Consider the following 20,121-nt stretch of genomic DNA (forward strand, 5'->3'; position numbering starts at 1 on the left):
TGGGTGTAAGGACCTCTCATCTTGGTCCATTTTTTTCCCATATTAATATATCCTAATAGGCACCAGCAGTATATGCAACCGGTACCCACAAACAAAAAGAAGGTAGAGAGGTACCACAGGCACACAAGAAAAACTGCAAATCTCCAGCAACATGGTTGGAACTAGAGATTATCATACAAAGTGAGGTAAGTCAGAAAGAGAAAGACAAATGCCATATGATATCACTTATATGTGGAATGTAAAATATGACACACATAAACTTATCTATGAAACAGAAACAGACTCACAGACATAGAGAGCAGACTTGTGGTGGCCAAGGGTGAGGAAGCGTGGGGGAAGGATGGAGTGGGTGTTTGGGGTTGGTAGATGCAAACTATTATATATAGAATGGATAAACAACAAGGTCCTACTGTGTAGCACAGGGAACTATATTTAATATCCTGTGATAAACCATAATGGAAAAGAACATGAAAAAAGAATGTATATTGATGTATAAGTGAGTCACTTTGCTGTACAGCAGAAATTAACACTATGTAAATCAACTATACTTCAATAAAAGATTTTTTTAAAAACTTTTAACTGCAAATGTGATAACATTTATTTCCAGCAATTCAAATGTACTTTCTTCTCCCTCTCCCACCTCCAGTCCATTCCTAAGAACCCAGAAGTCTCATACTGCTCACTGACATCATAATTTACAGAATCTCAGAGTCCCCAGAGGTCTTCAGTTAATCTCAATCCAGCCCAATACTCTTTGCATGCTTGGGTTTCCCATCCTTTCTCTCTCAGTTTTGCTCCCATCAGTACCGCCTTTTTTTCCGGGACAAGGATTATATCAGGAGATCCCTGTGGATAAAACTAAATAGTCTTTTTTTTTTTTTTTTTTTTAAGTGCATGAGTGACTGATCATCTCAGTAAGGGAGGAGTGTTGTGTAAGACAAAACTGAGTCTCTAAATGGCCAAGGGAAGGGAGTGTTTAAGAAATGAGCCTTCGGGCTTCCCTGGAGGCTCAGTGGTTGAGAGTCCGCCTGCCGATGCAGGGGACACGGGATCGTGCCCGGGTCAGGGAGGATCCCACATGCCGCGGAGCGGCTGGGCCCGTGAGTCACGGCCGCTGAGCCTGCGCGTGCGGAGCCTGTGCTCCGCAACGGGAGAGGCCACAGCAGTGAGAGGCCCGCGTACTGCAAAAAAAAAAATGATCCTTCATCTTCACCATTCTAGACATTCCAGTCGCCCGCTTGGAGAACTCAAGCCAGAACAATGAAATTTGCAAATTCCAAATTTGCAAATTGCCTTCCCACTTAATCACTTAATCAGGTTTTGTTATTCCTGCTTTGTTGTTACTCTGATATCTTCAAGGTGAATTAAGCCTTTGGGGATGTTTCCTCAAGGACTAATTCCTTAGTTGCTGAAGGATATGGTGCATTGCCTCTCCTCTCCACTCACATAGCCTGCCTCATGAACAGTTTTCTCCTATCAAGCATCCTATTTCCAGGAATGGCAAAGTCAGAGAGCAAAGGTAGGTATAAGGCAGGTATAAGGAAAACGCTGAACCATGTATTATCTTCTCTGGCCAAAGATGTGGTAAGGGGAAAGTAACTGAAACTCCTGCACGAGACTGCAAAACCCTTCAGGGCAGAGTCTGTTTTCTTCGTTGCTGAACTCGTCTCCAAGTCCAGAGTTCGGACCAGATGAGTTCTCAATAATTGCTTTTGAACACATTTTTACGGCACATGCATGGTCTCATTTGAGCCTCACGGAAGCGGCAAATAGCGAAGACATGGTTAGGTAGACGATCCCACCTTGCAATTCAGAAAACACTTTCTCATAGTCCCTTTGGGCCTTTGCTCAAAGTCCCTTTGTTCAGAGTTTGCAGCCGCATAGGCAAGGAATGTCAGGCTTGTATCTGAATCCCAATTCTACCACTAATTCACTGTGAAACCTAAGGTAAATGGTTTAATTTCTCAGATCCTAAATTTCCTCATCTAAAACAAATGTGACAACTCCTAATTTAAGAGTGTATGGTAGAAATTAAAAAAGGTGATGACTAAGAAATCTAGCACCAATTAATTGCTCAATATATATTTTTCTCTTCCCTTCCCTTTCCCTCACTTTCCGATGTCAACCCTGGGCCTTGCCACAATTCCATGGCCGTGAATAAATAGTAAGGAGATCATGAACAAATGATAGGGCAAGAGAATGAATTCGGGAAGGTGAATATAAATCCTTTTCACCCAAGAAATAAAATCAATATGGGTGTTTAACTTGGGGGATGGAAGGGGAGAGTGCCTTTGTTTACATCCCACATAGTCAAGGGTAGGCAAAGGATGTCTGTTTCACTGAATGTCTTGTTGTGTGCCCAATAAGCCCCTCTAACCGATCTTGAATTTATGAGAAGTTGATCCTCCACATGCCCTTCTATATGGGAGCAACCATCTTATTAAGATGGCCCTTCAGCCTACCTACAGCTGATCTGTTCAGAAGTGAGCACCTGACCCACGTTAGGTTTAATAAAAATTTTTCCATGGGCATTATGAAGTTCAACATGTAAAAGAGATTTAGCATAGGAGACCCGATTGTCCAAAGTAGAGAAGTCAAGAGAGGGGCAAAAAGTCGTTATTCAAAAAGAACCTGCAACAAAAAAGACTAAGAGCTCTGACAGTTTCTATTTCCTACTTCCCATTGTACTAAGAAGCAGCCACAGTTATTTTCTTGCTTCCTTAAGGCACATTGGAATCCTACAATAAATTCCCCTTTGGGAACTAGTTTAAGCTTGGTCATCAGGGCCAAAGGATTCCATACTTATAGAACTCTAATGGAAAGGAGTTCTCCAGTATGTTACAGCAGATCTGCCCTCATTGACACTGATTATATCTACACTCTTTGAATAAAGAAAGGACTGGGTCTCATTATGAGACTCAATAAATAAAGTAAATGAAGAGTGTGTCTATACTTCTATCATTTTCTCATTGCAGGAGAAACTTCCCCACTCATAGCTTAGGTAACCTCTGTTCTAGCACTTGACCTTCCCCTTCAAGTGATCAGAGTAGAATAAGCCCCTGACCCAGGTTTCATCAATGCGTGAACAGAGTAGAGAGCCATGAGATGCTCTAGAGCTGTAAGATTACTAAGCAGGAGCAATAAAAATATCTCCCCCTTGGGCTTCCCTGGTGGCGCAGTGGTTGAGAATCCACCTGCCTATGCAGGGGACACAGGTTCAAGCCCTGGTCCGGGAAGATCCCACATGCCACAGAGCAACTAAGCCCCTGCACCACAACTACTGAGCCTGTGCTCTAGAGCCTGCGAGCCACAACTGCTGAGCCCACGTGCCACAACTACTGAAGCCCGCGCACCTAGAACCCATGTTCCGCAACAAGAGAAGCCACCGCAATAAGTCCGCGCTCCACAATGAAGAGTAGCCCCTACTCGCCACAACTAAAAAGAAAGTCCGTGCGCGGCAACGAGGACCCAATGCTGCCAAAAATGAATTAGTTATTCATTTTTTTAAAAAAAAGTATCTCCCCCTTGGGGATTTAAACTGAAAAATATGGGAAAAGACTAAGTTAGCTGAGAAATGAGACTCACAAATGATGATAAGCTATGGAGAGAATGGCTGAGTCATGTTTACGGACAGACCAGAGAGGAAATGAGCAAATGTCAGACGCTGAGGAGGCAGCCGTATAAACCAGTCCCTGGTGCTACACTAGATCTTTCCAAATCTTGAGTTATGTTCCAGACTGAGTTCCAGCACTCCCAATAGGTACCCCCAAGCAATCCCTGTCTCCTTTTTGGAGCATAAAAGTCTTAACCATAGACCCATATTCTACTAGATAATCTGAATGGCCTCTTTTACAACCTAAAGAACCTAATAACTCATTGTCCTAGCTCCTAATAAAATATTATTATTATTAATACAGCTAAGAGTAACAGAGCACCTATTATATGTCAGACACTATTCTAAAAACTTTTAGATGTATTTAACAACTCTATGATGCCTTAGCAACCCTATGGTGTAGGTGCAATTATTATCCCCTCGTAGGGATGGGGAAAATAAGACACAGAGAAGTTAAGTTGTCCAGGGTCACGGAAGCAAGCCTCTTGATTTGAGCTCAGGGACTCAGGTTCCAGAAACTCTAGTCTTATCTACTCTCTTATATCGCCTTTGAACACCATTTTATAAACAATTGTCCCTTCTCTGGTACAGAGTGACTTAAGGCAAAATGGCCCCTGAATCATTTTGCGGTACACCTGAAACTAAAACAACATTGTGAATCAACTATACTTCAATATAAAATAAAAATTAAATTATAAATAAATAAATAAATTTCTCCCAACAACAACAAAAAAATAGCCTTATTCATTAGGCTCTTTCTCCAGGAATCATAAAAGATGGTTTTCCTGCTTAGGAACTTGGGAGTCATGTGAAGGGACATTCAAAGGTCATAGGTAAGAGAAAACAAAATAAATAAAATAAAAGACCTATTAACCTCTTTGAACAAGGAGAGAACTTTACTCAGCCTAAATCCCTATTCACTTGCCAGTTCTGGGCTAAGCAGCTGGATGAATAGAAGCTGGAAGAGATTGCATGTAATGGTTATTCAATAAAAATTTATTCAGAACCTACACGGACCCTATTCTCTGTGATGGCTAAGATAGGACCTGGGCATTTAAGTCAGCATGAGCCATGGGGCTTGTTCCAGATAAGACAGCTCTATTGATGTCTGAGAGACTGAGAGCAACAATGATTCTCAGATCCACAATCCACCAAGCGGTGTCCAAGTCCCCTACATTCAACCCCTCTGAAATAAAAGGAATGAGAGATCCATGCCTGCTTCCCAGCATCCTCTGCAGACCTACAAAGGAGAAACTATCTACACAAGCATTCTCCTCGCCCCTCCACCACCCATTATCAACCTACAAGACCCGTTCATTTACTTTATCCAGGTCTCTGCAGAAATGTTGCCTCATTTGGGAGAAACCTTTCTTGACCACCATATCTAGAACAACAGCTCCCCTACTGCATGTCACTGTCTAACCCCCTACCCTGCTATTTTATTCTTCAAGACACAACAATGCCTGATATCTAACTGCATGTTTGTTTTTTATCCCCACCCCCAGTAAAATGTAAGTTCCATGGAGGCAAGAACTGCTATTTTTAGTGCACCTCCTGAATCACAGTAGGTGCTCAAGAAAGATCTATTGGAAAGCAGAAAGATTTAAATGAACAGGACTTCTATTTCTGGCAATACGGTGGACTAGGATTTTCTGACCAAGCTGGCTCCTTAAAACCATGTAAAAAGATAAAATAAAAAGGCGAAAAGATACTAAGAAATCAAACGCTAAACATCCAAGGGGAAAAAAGAACCCCAAGACGTAAGCAGAGTATTGAAGCTCTGTTTGCCATCGATAGCATCTCCCCGTGAGGCTATAGAACAACAGTTCCCCTACTGCATGTCACTGTCTATTGTTGTCTATTGTTGTCCACTTTGCAGCTTAAAGCAGCAAACCTTTCCTATTGCAGCTTCTGTAGGGGCAGGAATCCAGGCACAGGTTAGTTGGATGTCTTTGGCTCAGGGTCTCTCACAAAGCTGTAATTAACATGTTGGCAAGGGCTGAAAGTTAATTAAGGCATGGATTTGGGAAGACTTGGATCCTTCCCCACTGGTAGCCAAATATGTCAGTTCCTTGCTACGTGGACCTCCCCGTGAGGCAGCTCACAACATGACAGATGACTTTCCTCAGAAATGATTGCCCACCACAGTCTTCTTGAAACTTAATCTCAAAAGTAACATCCCACCACATCTTATCTACTAAAGGTGAGTCACTAAATCCAGGCCATTCCCAAGAGAGGGAAATTACTCAAAGACGTGAATACCAGAGGGCAGGAATCATCAGGGGCCATCTAAGGGGCTGCCTACCACCGTTTGCCCTCTGATCCCAAATGATTCATGTTATTCAGCTAGGACTGGTTAAAAAACTAGACTTTTAACCAGCCTCCTTTGCAGCTAAGTATAGACATGTAGCTGAGAGTTTAGCCAATGGAATGTTTGAATAAATGGTGTAGACCATTTCCAACAAGCCATGCTCCTTCCCATTCTGCTGGCTTGAGGCAATTGAACACAGTGATGTTGGAAGTCGCCGGTTGAAGGTCAAAAAGCCACAATATGAATGACGACTTGTAAGACTGGTAATGGTTTCCCTCTGTTACTAGCTGTGAGGTACCGCATCATCCCATCTTGGTTTTCTTAAATCTTGTCCACACCTTTTTTAAATAGTGACTTTACTAGACATTACCCAAGCTGAATGTGTCATCCGTTACTTGTAAGTACCCTAACTGATACAGACCTCTACCTCTCACCACACACAAAAATGAATTCACAGTGGACTAAAGAACTAAATATGAAAGGGAAGTTAATAAAAGTTTTATAAAATAATAGAGGAGAATGTTCTCATAACCTCGTTATGTGGAAGAATTTCATATATGTAAAAAGAAAGCATTAATCATAAATTTATCCCTAAATGTGTCAGTATCCATTAAAGAGGTTCTGTTCATTAAAACACGTGATCAAGAAGATGAAAGGTCAAAACACAGAATAGGAAAAAATCTTTTTAAGACACACAATCAACAAGGACTATTATATTGTGTGAGTGTGTGTGTGCGCACGTGCCCGTGAGTTTACTTAAAAATCACTAAGAAAAGATGGCTCAAACAGGTAATTCACAAAAGAGACTATCCAAATAGCCAATAAACCTATGAAGAGATGCTTCTTCTCGTTAGTAATCAGGAAAATGCCAATTGAAACCACAGTATGCTCGTTAGATTAGCAAAAATTAAAGAGTAAAAATTAAAGACACCACTATATTGACAAGGATATGGAAAATGGGTAGTATGAATTAGTCTAACAATTTTGTTAAACAGTTTGGCATTATCCTTTAAAAATCAAAGATACACATAACCAGTGACTCAGCTATTTCAGTGACCTAAGTATGCACGATGGTGAAACTCTTGCCCGTGCCTACCAGGGTGCAGGTGCAAGAATGTTCATAAAGCATTGTTATAATAGCACAAAACTCGAAACACTTGCCTCTAGGTTTTTATTCTTCTGATCTGGAGTGTGGATGTGATGGCTGGGGCCCTGGCTGCCATTCAGCTACCAAGGTGACCATGAAGCTAAAAGCCACGCATAGAAAACAGCAGAGCAGAAAGGACCTAAGCCCCTGATGACATTTTTAATCCACCATACCAGCCATGGACTGCCTCTCTCCAGGCTTCTTTTATGTGGAAAAAGAATTAATGTTTATCTTATTCAAGAAAACAACCAACTAGAAACAACTAGAAAACAAATATATATACAAAGAGAGAGAGATCAAAAATAAGCCAAACTAAGACATATGATTCAGTGATACACAGACAGATGATGTGCCTCCCCACTTTCCTTGGCAACAACAGAATGGAAATCAAGGGGCCCTAGGAGGCCCCTTCTCAGTTATGACTTTTCCCAGTTCTGTTGCTGTTACTGATTTAACACCATTAAAGTGATCTTCCTTTATTTCAAAATTAAATAGGCTGATAAAAAGGAATGAAATAACGCCATCTGCAGCAACATGGGTGGACCTAGAGATCATCATACTAAGTGAAGTAAGTCAGACAGAGAAAGAAAAATACCATATGATATCACTTATATCTGGAATCTTAAAAAATGGTACAAATGAACTTATTTACAAAACAGAAAGAGACTCACAGACGTAGAAAACAAACTTATGGTTAGCACAGGGGAAAGGTGGGGGGATGGATAAATTAAGAGTTTGGGATTAACATATACACACTACTATATATAAAATAAATAATTAATAATGACTTACTGTATAGCACATGGAACTCTACTCAATATTTTATAACAACCTATATGGGAAAAGAATCTGAAAAAGAGTGGATATATGTATAACTGAATCACTTTGCTGTATACCTGAAACTAACACAACATTGTAAATTACCTATACTCCAAGATAAAATAAAATTTTTTTAAAAAAATAATAAATAGGCTGAAGGACTGAACCCTTCTCCCACAGAATATTTTGTGAGGCAGATGTTTAAACTAAAGAAGACCTGATACTCCAGACTCTGCCTCAATATAGAATGGAAAGAGGGCTGGGAACTGAGGGCTGGGAACATCTATATTGGGTTTAGTCACCTTTCCCAGAAGTGGTAAGACTTGAACTGGGTCTGGAAGGAAGCAGAATCCTTGAGCAGACCAGACTAATGGGTGAGGCTGTGGTTTCACGGTCCTAGTCTCCTCGCCCTGACCATAGCCATCCTCCACCATCATTTCTGATCAGCCCTCCAGCTGGCAGCTGAGAAGCTATGTGACCTCGGATAAGACGTGCACCACCACCCCCGGGTCTGTACCTTCATCTGTAATGTATCAAAGTAGGTCTGGATTGTCTCTCCGTTTCTTTCCAGCCCTGGAGGAAGTGGCATGGAAGTGAGGATGTTCAGTCCCTGACGAGCACAGAGAGGAACATGGGAAATTATGTCATTTAGGATCTACCACGTACCCTCCTGAGCTTTTTAATCCCCAGACCCATTGTTTTCTTACCTACTGAGAGCCCTGAGTCAGCTCTAATTGATGGCAGAAGACTTCTCCCAGAAACATAAAGCCCTGACCCACTCATTTTGTGATTTGCAGGCAAGTCTGGACTCACGTAACCCCCACTGCAGGCAGGTGAATTATCACAGTGAATCATAGAGAAAAAAGAGTCCCCCTTTCATTTAGCATTACCACCTTCATACCAGAAGCATCATCTTAGGTGACACCTGTAAGATGTTAAAAACACCAAAGGTTTCAATTGGATCAGAAAACTCAACGATTCAGAAACAAGGCAATCTGAATTGGGCAAGAAGGCGAAACAGTTAGACACCTGGAGAACCTGGAGGTTGCAAGCTTTGAATGTTGCCCAGGAACTCTGGATAAAACTGAGTGCACAGCCTGGTCTTGCTACCTGCTGCTAGTTTATTCAAAAGTGGGTTTCCGCATATCCATAAAATCAGCCCAAGGAAGATTAGGTAATTGCATTTACTATGGCTTTCAGATCGCCACAGCAGCAATCTCCTTGGATCTGCTCAGAAAACAAAAATATCATCAGTGCTTCATAGAAGTCCCTCGCGGGAACAAAAGGACCAGTTCTTTCCCTATGAGGTAATGTAAATCTTGTAACTATGTCAGGAGATCATATATTTTCCAGAGACTATTAAGTGTGCTTTCCGAAAGTTTGAAAAAATTTAAATTTTATCTGTGTGACCTTTTGCACAGGTTATTTTCCCAAGGCTTTAATTCTGTCTTCTGTGAAACAAGCATAGACCTACGTACTTACTGATGGTTGCAGCAGTTAGGAACAAATAATGTCAAGTGCAGGGAACAGTAATTGGCATCGAGATATTATTACTCCCCTGTCACCCACATGGTTGAATAACTAGGTATTCAGAGCACGTACCAAGGATGAGTCCCACCCCTCTGAGGAGGTTGTCTCAGCTGGTGAGGTCAGAGAGAAAGACCCCTGAAAGAAGCTTTTGAAAAGATAATGTAGAAATGGAAGTTACAGGAGGGGATGTGCAGTGAGGAAGGTGACGAGATGGAAACCTCGGTGACCTGGCCTCTGAGTGTCCTGACTATGTCGTAGCAATCCTCCCATCCCTGTGGCTCCATCCTGGACTGCTTTGTTCTTTCCCAACTTCATGGTCTCTCCCGAGGCACCAAATAAGATGCTCGTATTGAGACCCCATCAAGATAAATTTGGGAGGGAATGTTTTCTGACACATCAGGTAAAAGTTAACTTCTTCTCCGAGGTTCAATATTCTCTTCTGCTCAATGAAAAGAACATGTTGGACCAGATGTTAATCTTTTTTTAACACTGGAACGCCCTTTTCAAACAAAATGAAATGAAACACCTGTTTGTTTACCAGCGTTAAAAGAAGCTCTGCTTTGTTTGAAGCTGGGGCTGAGTTGGCAGCTCCCCACCTGCTCAGCCTCCCATTTACTTCCCACTGCTGTGTCCCTTGAGGCATCTCCACAAAGGCTGAGGTCTCTGACAAGCAGAGCAGGAAAATCACAGAACTGCCTCACAGGGTCCTTTCCGACTCCAGGGTTCTGTGTGAGGGTCATAGGTATTTCCAACCAGTGTGGAGAAGAGCATATGAGCCCATCCTGAGGGTCATGGGCACAGTGACCCCCAAATCCTGGAGAGAAAGAGAAACCAGTCACCCAGATGCTCTTCTAACATAATGTCAGACATTGGACAGACGTGGACACAGAAACTACCAGACAACAGCTAATGGCTCACAGTTCCAAGGAATGTTCTCATTGTGAGGTTTACCCACTGAGACAATGTTTTGAATAGGTACACGTTTTAGCTACCACCATCCAGAAGAAAGCTGCCAGATGAATATTTCTTTTTAGGTCAACGAGGGCATGATGGTGTCTATTCTCAGGCCGTGTGAACTAAGTTATGCAAATGTTGTGGAACATGTCCAAGGGCTGGACTGAAAGGTCATGACTGTTCTGAAAAAACATGGTGGGATTGGCCAGTCCAAATCCTACTAAGCAGTGGGATGTTGCTATAAGTCTCTAAAGCATATGATTGTTTAGCAATCTGAATGTGCTGGCTATCTAGTCCAAATATTGAAATATTCAGAGTAATCTTTTAAAAGCTTCAAAGAAACTTATATTTATAATCTTGAGCTTCAGATATAAGCATAGCAAAAAAATTGCTGGAGGACATCTAGTTAAGGGTGTCCTAAAGCATGGGTTCCATGTCTCTAAATTTCCATCTCTGTGGAAAGAAGGAAGAGAAGATTCTGTGGCTAAATAAGGATACAGAATTCTGCTTTGAAAGAAGGATGTATTGAGCCATGGAACAGAATAATAGATGTGAGTGCAAATTCAGGATGCCTATACCAGTAGGTTCCAAACTGAGTTTTCGAGACTCGGGTCTCAAAGAGATGTCACAATGCCGGTGCTTTCCACAACCCACCTGAAGGCTTGAAGCTATGTTTTGTATCACATAACTGACCCTTTGGACACAGCAGACAGTTAATATGTAGGCTGGCTATATAATTTCAACTTTTTAACTTTTGGACTGGCTCTCAAAAAGGCAGCTGGATAAATCAAATTCCCTTTTTAAAGTATTTGAACTAAAAAAAAAACTGAAATAATTTTTCAGTTTTTCAATAGAGCTAAAGATGATGAACTTCCATGGGGTGAATAGCCACAACTATGTATAAGTCAAAGTTATGAGGAAGCAGAGAAGAGAAAAATGATGGGAAACATTTAACAGAGGGACAGAAAGAAGCAGGTGGTTGGAGCACAGAAATATCACAGTAACAGCAGTGTTCTGGAAGAAAGATGTTTAAGATCAAAGAAGATGGGAGCAATGAAATAAACCAGGGTGGTCCATACTCAAGCTACCACTAATCAGTACGTTTGATAGGCATCTGTTTCCATACCTTACTTTGATAAGTTAATTGTTAGAAACTTGGTGGACCTGGTATTCTGTGTCTGAAACACCAGGACTTTGATTTTGCCTATGAACCATGGAATTCTCAGGATCAAAACTGAAATGTTCTGTGGAAGTTCTACGGCTAGTGAGAACCCCATAGTTCACAAACAAGTCTTTAACCCTGACTCCAACCAGCCTCCCCATGTGTCTCAGAATCCCTGACGGAGCAGCCTCCACCCTCAACCCCTAGAGGCATCGTCCTGGAGAACAGAGCCCAGAGCCATCAACAGCTACAAAAGAACTCATTCCACCACCAGAAAGTGAAGAATCAACCTGATTTCTACAGGAAACTGGTTCTACCAAATTCTATGAACCCCCTCTCTGTGAGCTACTTCTAGACTACAAAGGCTAAAAATTAATGAAACAAGCAGTGCCCTAGGGTTGTGACACCATAGCTTAAATCCTGGCTTCTGCACTTGCAATTTATTCTTTGACAAAAGCCACTTTAAGTTCCTGACCCTCAGCTTACACATTTCAAGCGTGACATTCATAACGGCTATTTCAGGATTATTGACAGAAATCAGCCAATTAATGTGGAAATGTCCAACACAGAATAAGGGCTCCATAAATCTAATGGTTTTCACAGAATCACTTTCTCTCAAGGACCCTCAAGAAAGAGATCCAAGACAGACGATAACCTTGTTCACAGGAGAGCAGAAATGGATTATGAAAGGGCTCACCAGGAGTTGCTGAAATGACTGGAAATGGTTGACTTGGAGAATAGGAGACTAGATACGAGTAGGTATAATAACTGTCTTGGGAGAGAGGTATTTTACTCAACGTGCAGAATCGAGCATAATACTTATGTGTAGAAGATACAGAAAGAAAAAAAAAATGTCATGAAGAACCTAGGGGTAAGACAGGAATAAAGACACAGACCTACTAGAGAATGGACTTGAGGATACGGGGAGGGGGAGGGGTAAGCTGTGACAAAGCGAGAGAGTGGCATGGACATATATACACTACCAAACATAAGGTAGATAGCTAGTGGGAAGCAGCCGCATAGCACAGGGAGATCAGCTCGGTGCTTTGTGACCACCTAGAGGGGTGGGATAGGGAGGGTGGGGGGGAGGGAGATGCAAGAGGGAAGAGATATGGGAACATATGTATATGTGTAACTGATTCACTTTGCTATAAAGCAGAAACTAACACACCATTGTAAAGCAATTATACTCCAAAAAAGATGTAAAAAAAATAAAAATAAAAAAGAAGATGCAGAAAGAGCACTGTGGCTTTCCCAACAGGGAGAATGTTCCAAAGGCAGAGTGCCCAGAAAGACCCCATCGCATAACACAGGATTCTGCATCTGACCACTCTGGAGGCATCATTCACATCACAGTCTATACAAATGGCCCTGCCGGGAGTTAACAGGGCACAGCCTTAGAATCCATATGTGTCAGCCCTGGTGTACACCTGGGCTACATGACAATTTGTTGGGAATATTCTAGAAGAGAGAGACTCCAGATTGGTCCCTTCCAGTCTTGATAGTCTACAGTTCTCTGTTCTGAAAGAAAGTCACAGACAATAAGCAAGTGAACCTGAAGAAATACCTCCCCAAGGTCCATTTTCAGGAGGGATGCAGAGATAGGCAAACACTTCCATAGTCACTGTCAGTTGTAGATTCTTAAAATGATAACATTCTCTTCTCTCTCTGAGCAGAAAAATATCTGAGGTTTTCACCTAAGGTCTGACACTGAAGAAGACAAAGGCCTTCAGCTCTGGAATCTCTACTTCCATTCTCCTCAGGCCAGCCAGCCACGTGGCGCCTACGGCCAAAAGAAATCTCACCACTGTGACAGAGTTCATTCTTGTGGGTTTCACATATCACCCTGAACCGGCCGTTCCACTCCTCCTGATGTTTCTCGTCTTCTATCTAGTCACCCATCTGGGAAATGTGGGAATGTTTATCCTAATCCAAATGGACACTCAACTCCACACCCCAGTGTACTTCTGCCCGAGCCATCTTGCCCTGCCAGATGCCTGCTCTACCTCGGTCATCACCCTTCAGGTCCCAGCCACACTGACCACGAGCAAAACGGTCATCTCCTGTGGCTCAGTTCTTTTTCTTCACCATCTGTACAGGCACAGAATGTTACCTGCTGGCAGTAATGGCCTATGACCGCTTTGTTGCCATTAGCAACCCATTGCTCTATAACGTAGCAATTACTCGGGGCACCTGTAGGGGCTTTTTGGCCGGGCCTATGTCTGTGGGGTATCGGGGGCCATCCTGCATACCATGTGCATCTTTACCCTCTCCTCCTGTGACGACAGTCAGATCAACTTCTTCTTCTGCGATCTCCCACCACTGCTGAAGCTTGCCTGCAGCAACGTGACACAAAGTGAGATTGTCATCCTCTTTTTTGCCAAACTCATGTTCCTGGCCAATGTCGTGATCACTCTGGTCTCCTACATGCTCATCATCAGAACAATCCTGAGAGTGAAGTCTGCTGGTGGGAGAGCCAAGACCTTCTCCACCTGCACCTCTGTTGCTCTCTTCTTCGGGACACTTGCCTTCACGTACCAGAGAAGTAACTCAGACAAATCCCCAGAGAAGGAGAAGACTGTGTCTGTCTTTTACACTGTGGTCATCCCCATGCTGAACCTTTTGATCTACAGTTTGAGGAACAAAGACGTAAAAGCTGCAATCAGAAAAGTCATTTGTAAAATCCAGTTCCTGAGGGAGGTAGCTTAGATGAGCGTCCTTCATCCTGACCCATATTCTCCCCAGATCGTCAGGCTCTGATAAGCATCAATACCATATGGTGCTTGCCCTCAAGAATGAACGGTAGGTGCCTTTCGCTGGCACCTGAGAAGTGAGCAAGAGCTACCAGCTCTGCAAGGAAAACTGTAAGTTTGGTGACATTTTTTGGATGGCTCCCTCTGCCTCTCTTTTCTTCCCCTCCTCCTCTTTAGTCCATCTGCCAAACCTTCAGGGCCAGAGTGCTACTCTCTGATATCACAGAGCCAAAAGATAGCATAGTCACAGTAAACCAGCCACCATATCCAACCTCCCATTCCCCAACTCAACCATGCTTGAGTTTTCCAGTTTCTCCTTTTTTATCCTTTTTGTCTCTGTGCTCATTAATATTGACTTTTACTCTTTGTGGAAGATCATAGCTGGGAATCATACTAATGAAAGAATAAGGGGTTTTCTTATGGTATGGATAACCTGCCAACTCATTATGAGGAAGGTAATGAAAAGAACTGTGAACCCAGTGGAATTTCCAATTGGTACAGATTAGAGTTGTAGAGGGAGAGGTGCTTCCTTTCAGCTACTCTTCCACTTACATCTTCCCAAGTGGTTCCTAATATCTCCGGGATGCTAATATCTACCTTTCAAGTGGCAATTCTCTACATCCTGGATCTCCAATTCCTTGGTTTCTCCTCCTAAAATCAGTGGCTGCCTCACAACATTTACTGCTCTCAATAAACTCATTCCTGGGGTCTGCAAAGTCAGCACTGAGAGATCTATAGCAAACATTCATAAATGGTATTACCTTCTAAGGTAAAACCTTATCCTCTTAGAGTATGTTTCCTCAAATCAAAAAGAAAATAAATTACTATTTCCTATTTGAAAGAATTGTTGTAAGGATTAAAGAAGATGATGAAAATCAATTTGGTGGTTTGGATTATAGTCAGAATAGGCTGGGTTTGCTGTGGCAATCGTCAGCTCCAATGTGAAGGTTTTATTTTAGTTAACAATTCTTTTCTTGTGCAAATTGGCAGGGGGCTCCATGCAGTCATTCAGAGACCCAGGCTTAAAGTGGCTCCACCGTTTTGTAGTTGCACCATCTAGAACATGAAAACTCCTAGTCACAAGAGCAGGGGATAAAAGACTACAGAATTGTACATGGACAGTACGCTTCAGCCCACTGGTTAAAACTAGTCACACAGTCCTGCCTCACTAGATGGGGACCATTAAAGGTGAAAGAGCAAATGGAATATTTGCTAAGCAATATTGACTCTGCAACAGGGATTATCTGTGGCTGTGATCTCAGGTGACCTTGGCCCGCAGCGGCTTGAAACAGGGTTTTGGTTCCCAGCCAGTGATTGAGGTCAGGTCACGGCAGTGAGGGCACCAAATCCTAGCCACTAGACCAGTGGCCGGTGACAAGGCCCTGGCCCTACAGCTTTGCAGAAAAAGAATTCCCACTAAGACGGAAAGTAGTGAAACAAGTAAAGTATTTAAGTACAGTACGTGTGGATAGATAACACAGGCAGGCTCAGAAATAGAGTTGCACCTCGTGGGCAGTTTGAGTCACTTTTATGGGGCATTACTTCCGTGTTTCCTTGGACCAATCATTTTGATTTGCCTGGTTCAGAGTCCATATTTGGTGTAGCTCAGGATTTTCCCATGTGGGCACATGCATCTCTTAGCCAAGATGGATTCTACCAAAGAGGCCTATGGGTAGCTGGCATCACTCCCCTTTTGACCTCCAAGGAACCTTTCTGCGCTTGTGTGGTCAGGAAGTTCTCCTGACTTCAAGAATAAGGAATATGTGGTCTCTTATCTTCTATCTGGGCGGGGACCAGCCTCCTCTCTCAATTGTCCTGTTATTCCTGTCTCGGAGTAGGAGTATCGGTCCACAGGGAATGAACTCAAACTGTTTGCCCTGAAGGCTTATCTATCTCCTGCCTCCGTTGCAACTACCAGCATCCTACAAAATCCTGACTAATTAGATTACTTTTTCATTGTTCAAATTATTTTCTACAAATCACCCCTCTCATACTTGGAAAAATGGTCCCCTCCTTCATATGGTTACTGCAAGAGTAGTTGTTTTGTACAAAATAGCACATTCTACCTGGTCCAATTTCGTTGGAACGCACATGGGCTTCTCAACAAAACTCAATTAATCAGAGTCCTCTGGGAACTATACTCATAAAATGAGAAGTACCCTAAAATACTCTAACTGAAGCCAAAAATATTTTGTAGGAAGCCATAACTCCAGCCATATTAACAGGAGGAGTAGGAGAGAGGGAAGAAAGAAGCCCATGTGTAAAGAGGAGGAAGGATGAGAGAGGAAGAGAAAGGCCTAATCCCAGTTGGCTAATAGACTTTTCAAACATATCATACCCAAAAGAGGAGCCTTGATTCCCCACCCCTAAGATTGTTGCAGGCAATAAACTATCAGAGAAATTGAAGAAATCAAGGTATATTAGATATAGATATATTAACTATAGATAGTGTATGTATATATAAATATATATCTATCGAGAGAGACAGACAGAGACAGAGAGATGGAGAGAAAGAGATTTATTATAAAATATTGGCTCATATAATTATGGGGGCTGAGAAGTCTCATGATCTGCAGGCAGCATGCTGGAGACCCCGAGGGCCAATGGTGTACATTCCAGTTTGAATCCAAATCTGAAGACAGGGGAAAACCTCGAAAACAGGCAGAGAGAGCAAATTCTCCCTCACTGAGACTTTTGTTTTATTTAGGCCTTCAACAGATTGGATGAGGCCCACCCACTCTGAGGAGGGCAATCTGTTTCACTCATCTACCAATTCAAATGTTATCTTATCCAGAAACACTCTCACCCAGACACACCCGGAATAATATTTAACAAGTATCTGAATACCCCATGGCCCAGTCAAATTGAAAAATAAAATTAGTCATCACAGGATTGGCTATCTTGCCTGAATGAGACTGAGACAGTGAGAATATACCTAGTATTATGAGATAGGATGCAGACTGGTACTCTTGCATCCCATAGCTCACAATAGTGAAACAACCAATAGAGTATGAACAGTGGTCTCCTGAAATGTGATCTCTGGTAAAGGCAAAGCTGTGGGAACTATAATCTCTCTCTAACATGGTGAGTGATACGTAAGTCATGAGTAATTCAAGACTGTGTTGTGGGTGGTTGCTTCTAAAGCCACTGGATAGTTTAAAGAAATTCAGTGGCATGAGATTTCCTAAAGTATTGGTCAAAACACAGAATAAAAACCAGGGACTAGGGCTTCCCTGGTGGTGCAGTGGTTGAGAGTCCGCCTGCCAATGCAGGGGACACGGGTTCGTGCCCCGGTCCGGGAAGATCCCACATGCCGCGAAGCGGCTGGGCCCGTGAGCCATGGCCGCTGAACCTGCGCGTCTGGAGCCTGTGCTCCGCAACGGGAGAGGCCACAGTAGTGAGAGGCCCACGTACCGCCAAAAAAAAAAAAAAAAAACAGGAACTATAAATTATTATGCTTTAAAAAATATCTTTTGACACATACACACTACTATGTATAAAATAGATAACTAATAAGGACCTACTATATAGCACAGGGAACTCTACTCAATACTCTGTAATGGCCTATACGGGAAAGACTCTAAAAAAGAGTGGATATATGTATATGTATAACTGATTCACTTTGCCGTACACCTGAAACTAATAAAAAATTGTAAATCAACTATATCCCAATAAAAATTTTTAAAAATACAAAATAAAAATAAATTAAAAATGTCTTAACTTTTTCATGATTAGTGCTGAGATAATGAAAAACAGAAGTCCAATTTTTGAACTGTGGTATGCCAACTTATAATGCCAGTTGGATTACTGCCCCTTGCCCAGAACTGAGAAGGTTTTTTTTTTCTTTTTCTTTTCTTAAACATTTTATTCATATTATAGAGGGATTTCTTTTTTGTTCGCTTTTTTTCAATCACTAGGAGAGTGGTTGAGGAGCGCTGAATCCATCACTACTTTGATGACACAGTTAGGCTTCCAGATTCACATTTTCAGGTACCAAGAGTTCCCTCTAAATACCACAAACAAGTCAGCTTTCATATACATTTCTTTCTACTGAACACACAATGCCCATTGGTATCTTTGAAGTATAATTGCACCTTAGGTCCGTATTTCTCCAGGTAAAGCAGTTTTTTGGAATTGAATGTTCCCCTTCTTTTTTGTCTTATAAACTGAACTGCATCTTTGTACTTCATTCCACATTCAATCAAAGCAAGTGCTACCAGCACAGATGCCTTACTGAATCCTGCAACACAATGCACTGCAATACAGTGTAGAGAAATACCGGAAAAAGCCTAGCAGCCCACTGGCATCACAACCACACCTGATGTGACTCAAAAATTAGTATAAGTAAATAGATGCATGTTGTTTTAAGCCACTAAGCGCTGAGGTAGTTGATTACTCACCAAAATGATGCTTATTGTAACTTTAGGGCAACTGCTTTAAAAAATTATACCAACAGGTATGGCAAAAGCCAAAAACAGAAATAAAATAGAATACTAAAAAAAAAAAATTAGGGCCAAACAAGTCAGGAAAAGAAAAACAGGAAACAAAAAGCAGACGTGAGAAATAGAAAAGTTATAAAATAAAAAACTTAAACCAAAACATATCAGTGATTGTCTTAGATGTAAATGGGCAAAGCACTCTCATCAAAAGACAGAGACTGCCACACTATTAAAATTCAAATAATAATAAAATACACCCATATGCCATTTACAGAGGACACTCTTTAAAGATAAGGGCATAGATAGGTTGAAAGTAAAAGAATGAAAAATGATATGCCATAGAAACACTAAGCATAATAAAGCTAGGATGTCTATGTTATTATTGAACAAGAGATTTCAAGACAAGGAATACAACCAGAGATAAAGAAAAACATGAATTTATCAGGAGGACATAGCAATCTTACACCACTATGCACCCAATAACATAGCTTCAAAATACATGAAGAAAATACATAGTTGGATACGTTAACACTTCTCTTCAGTAATATGAAGAAAAAGTAGGCAAAAATATCAGTAAGAATAGATATTTGAATGCCACTAACCAACGTGATCTAATTGATATATGTGGAATGCTACACACCCAAAGCCCGCAGAATCCAAATTCCATTCAAGTTTACGTGGAACATTCACCAAAATGGACCTTATGTTAGTCAGGTCTCAGTAAATCACAAAGGATTGAAATGAAACCAAACAAGTTCTCTTACCACAATGGATTTAAACTAGTAATACTAGTAATTAATAACTAGAAGAAATGAAAGAATACACTCCTAAATAACATGTGCAGGAAACATAAATTAAAATGGGGATAAGAAAATATCTTCAACTGAACACTAATGAAATAAACATGTAAAAACTTGGGGATGATGTTAAAACAGTGCATAGAGTTCTAAATGACTATACTAGGGGGCAAAGGTCTAGAATCAATGACCTAAGCTTCCACCTCAAGAACCTAGAAAAAGAAGATTGAATTAAACAACCCCCCCAAAAAAACAGAACAAAAGAAGTAGTAAAGATGAGGGAAAAAATCAATGAAATAGAAACAGATGAATGTCAATTATACCTCAACAAAGCTGTTAATAAAAATAGATTTTTAAAAATTCAACAGTCAAATTTTGCTTCCTTGAAAAGATTAACAGAAGTCATAAATAACAATAAAATAAATTAAAAAGAGCATTACTACAGATTCTATGGATATCATAAAATAGAATAAGGAGATATTATAACCAGCATTATGCCAATAAATGTTATAACTTAGAGAAAATAGACAAATTCCTTAATAAACATAAGTTCACAAACTAAAATAATAATAAATAAAATTTGAATCATCCTATAT

General features: G+C 41.3%; 1 protein-coding gene across 1 annotated transcript in view; it reads left to right on the forward strand.

Moving 5' to 3' along the window:
• The first annotated feature begins 151 nt into the window (after positions 1 to 151).
• LOC137231104 (olfactory receptor 9I1-like) overlaps positions 152 to 20,121 on the forward strand; it is a 33,776-nt gene continuing 13,806 nt past the window's right edge. The window contains 4 exon segments of the mRNA XM_067751659.1: positions 152 to 180; positions 13,300 to 13,605; positions 13,607 to 13,749; positions 13,752 to 14,236. Coding sequence (XP_067607760.1) covers positions 152 to 180; positions 13,300 to 13,605; positions 13,607 to 13,749; positions 13,752 to 14,236 — 963 coding nt within the window.

Source organism: Pseudorca crassidens, chromosome 9 (assembly GCF_039906515.1).
Source record: "Pseudorca crassidens isolate mPseCra1 chromosome 9, mPseCra1.hap1, whole genome shotgun sequence".
Classification (NCBI taxonomy): Eukaryota; Metazoa; Chordata; class Mammalia; order Artiodactyla; family Delphinidae; genus Pseudorca; species Pseudorca crassidens.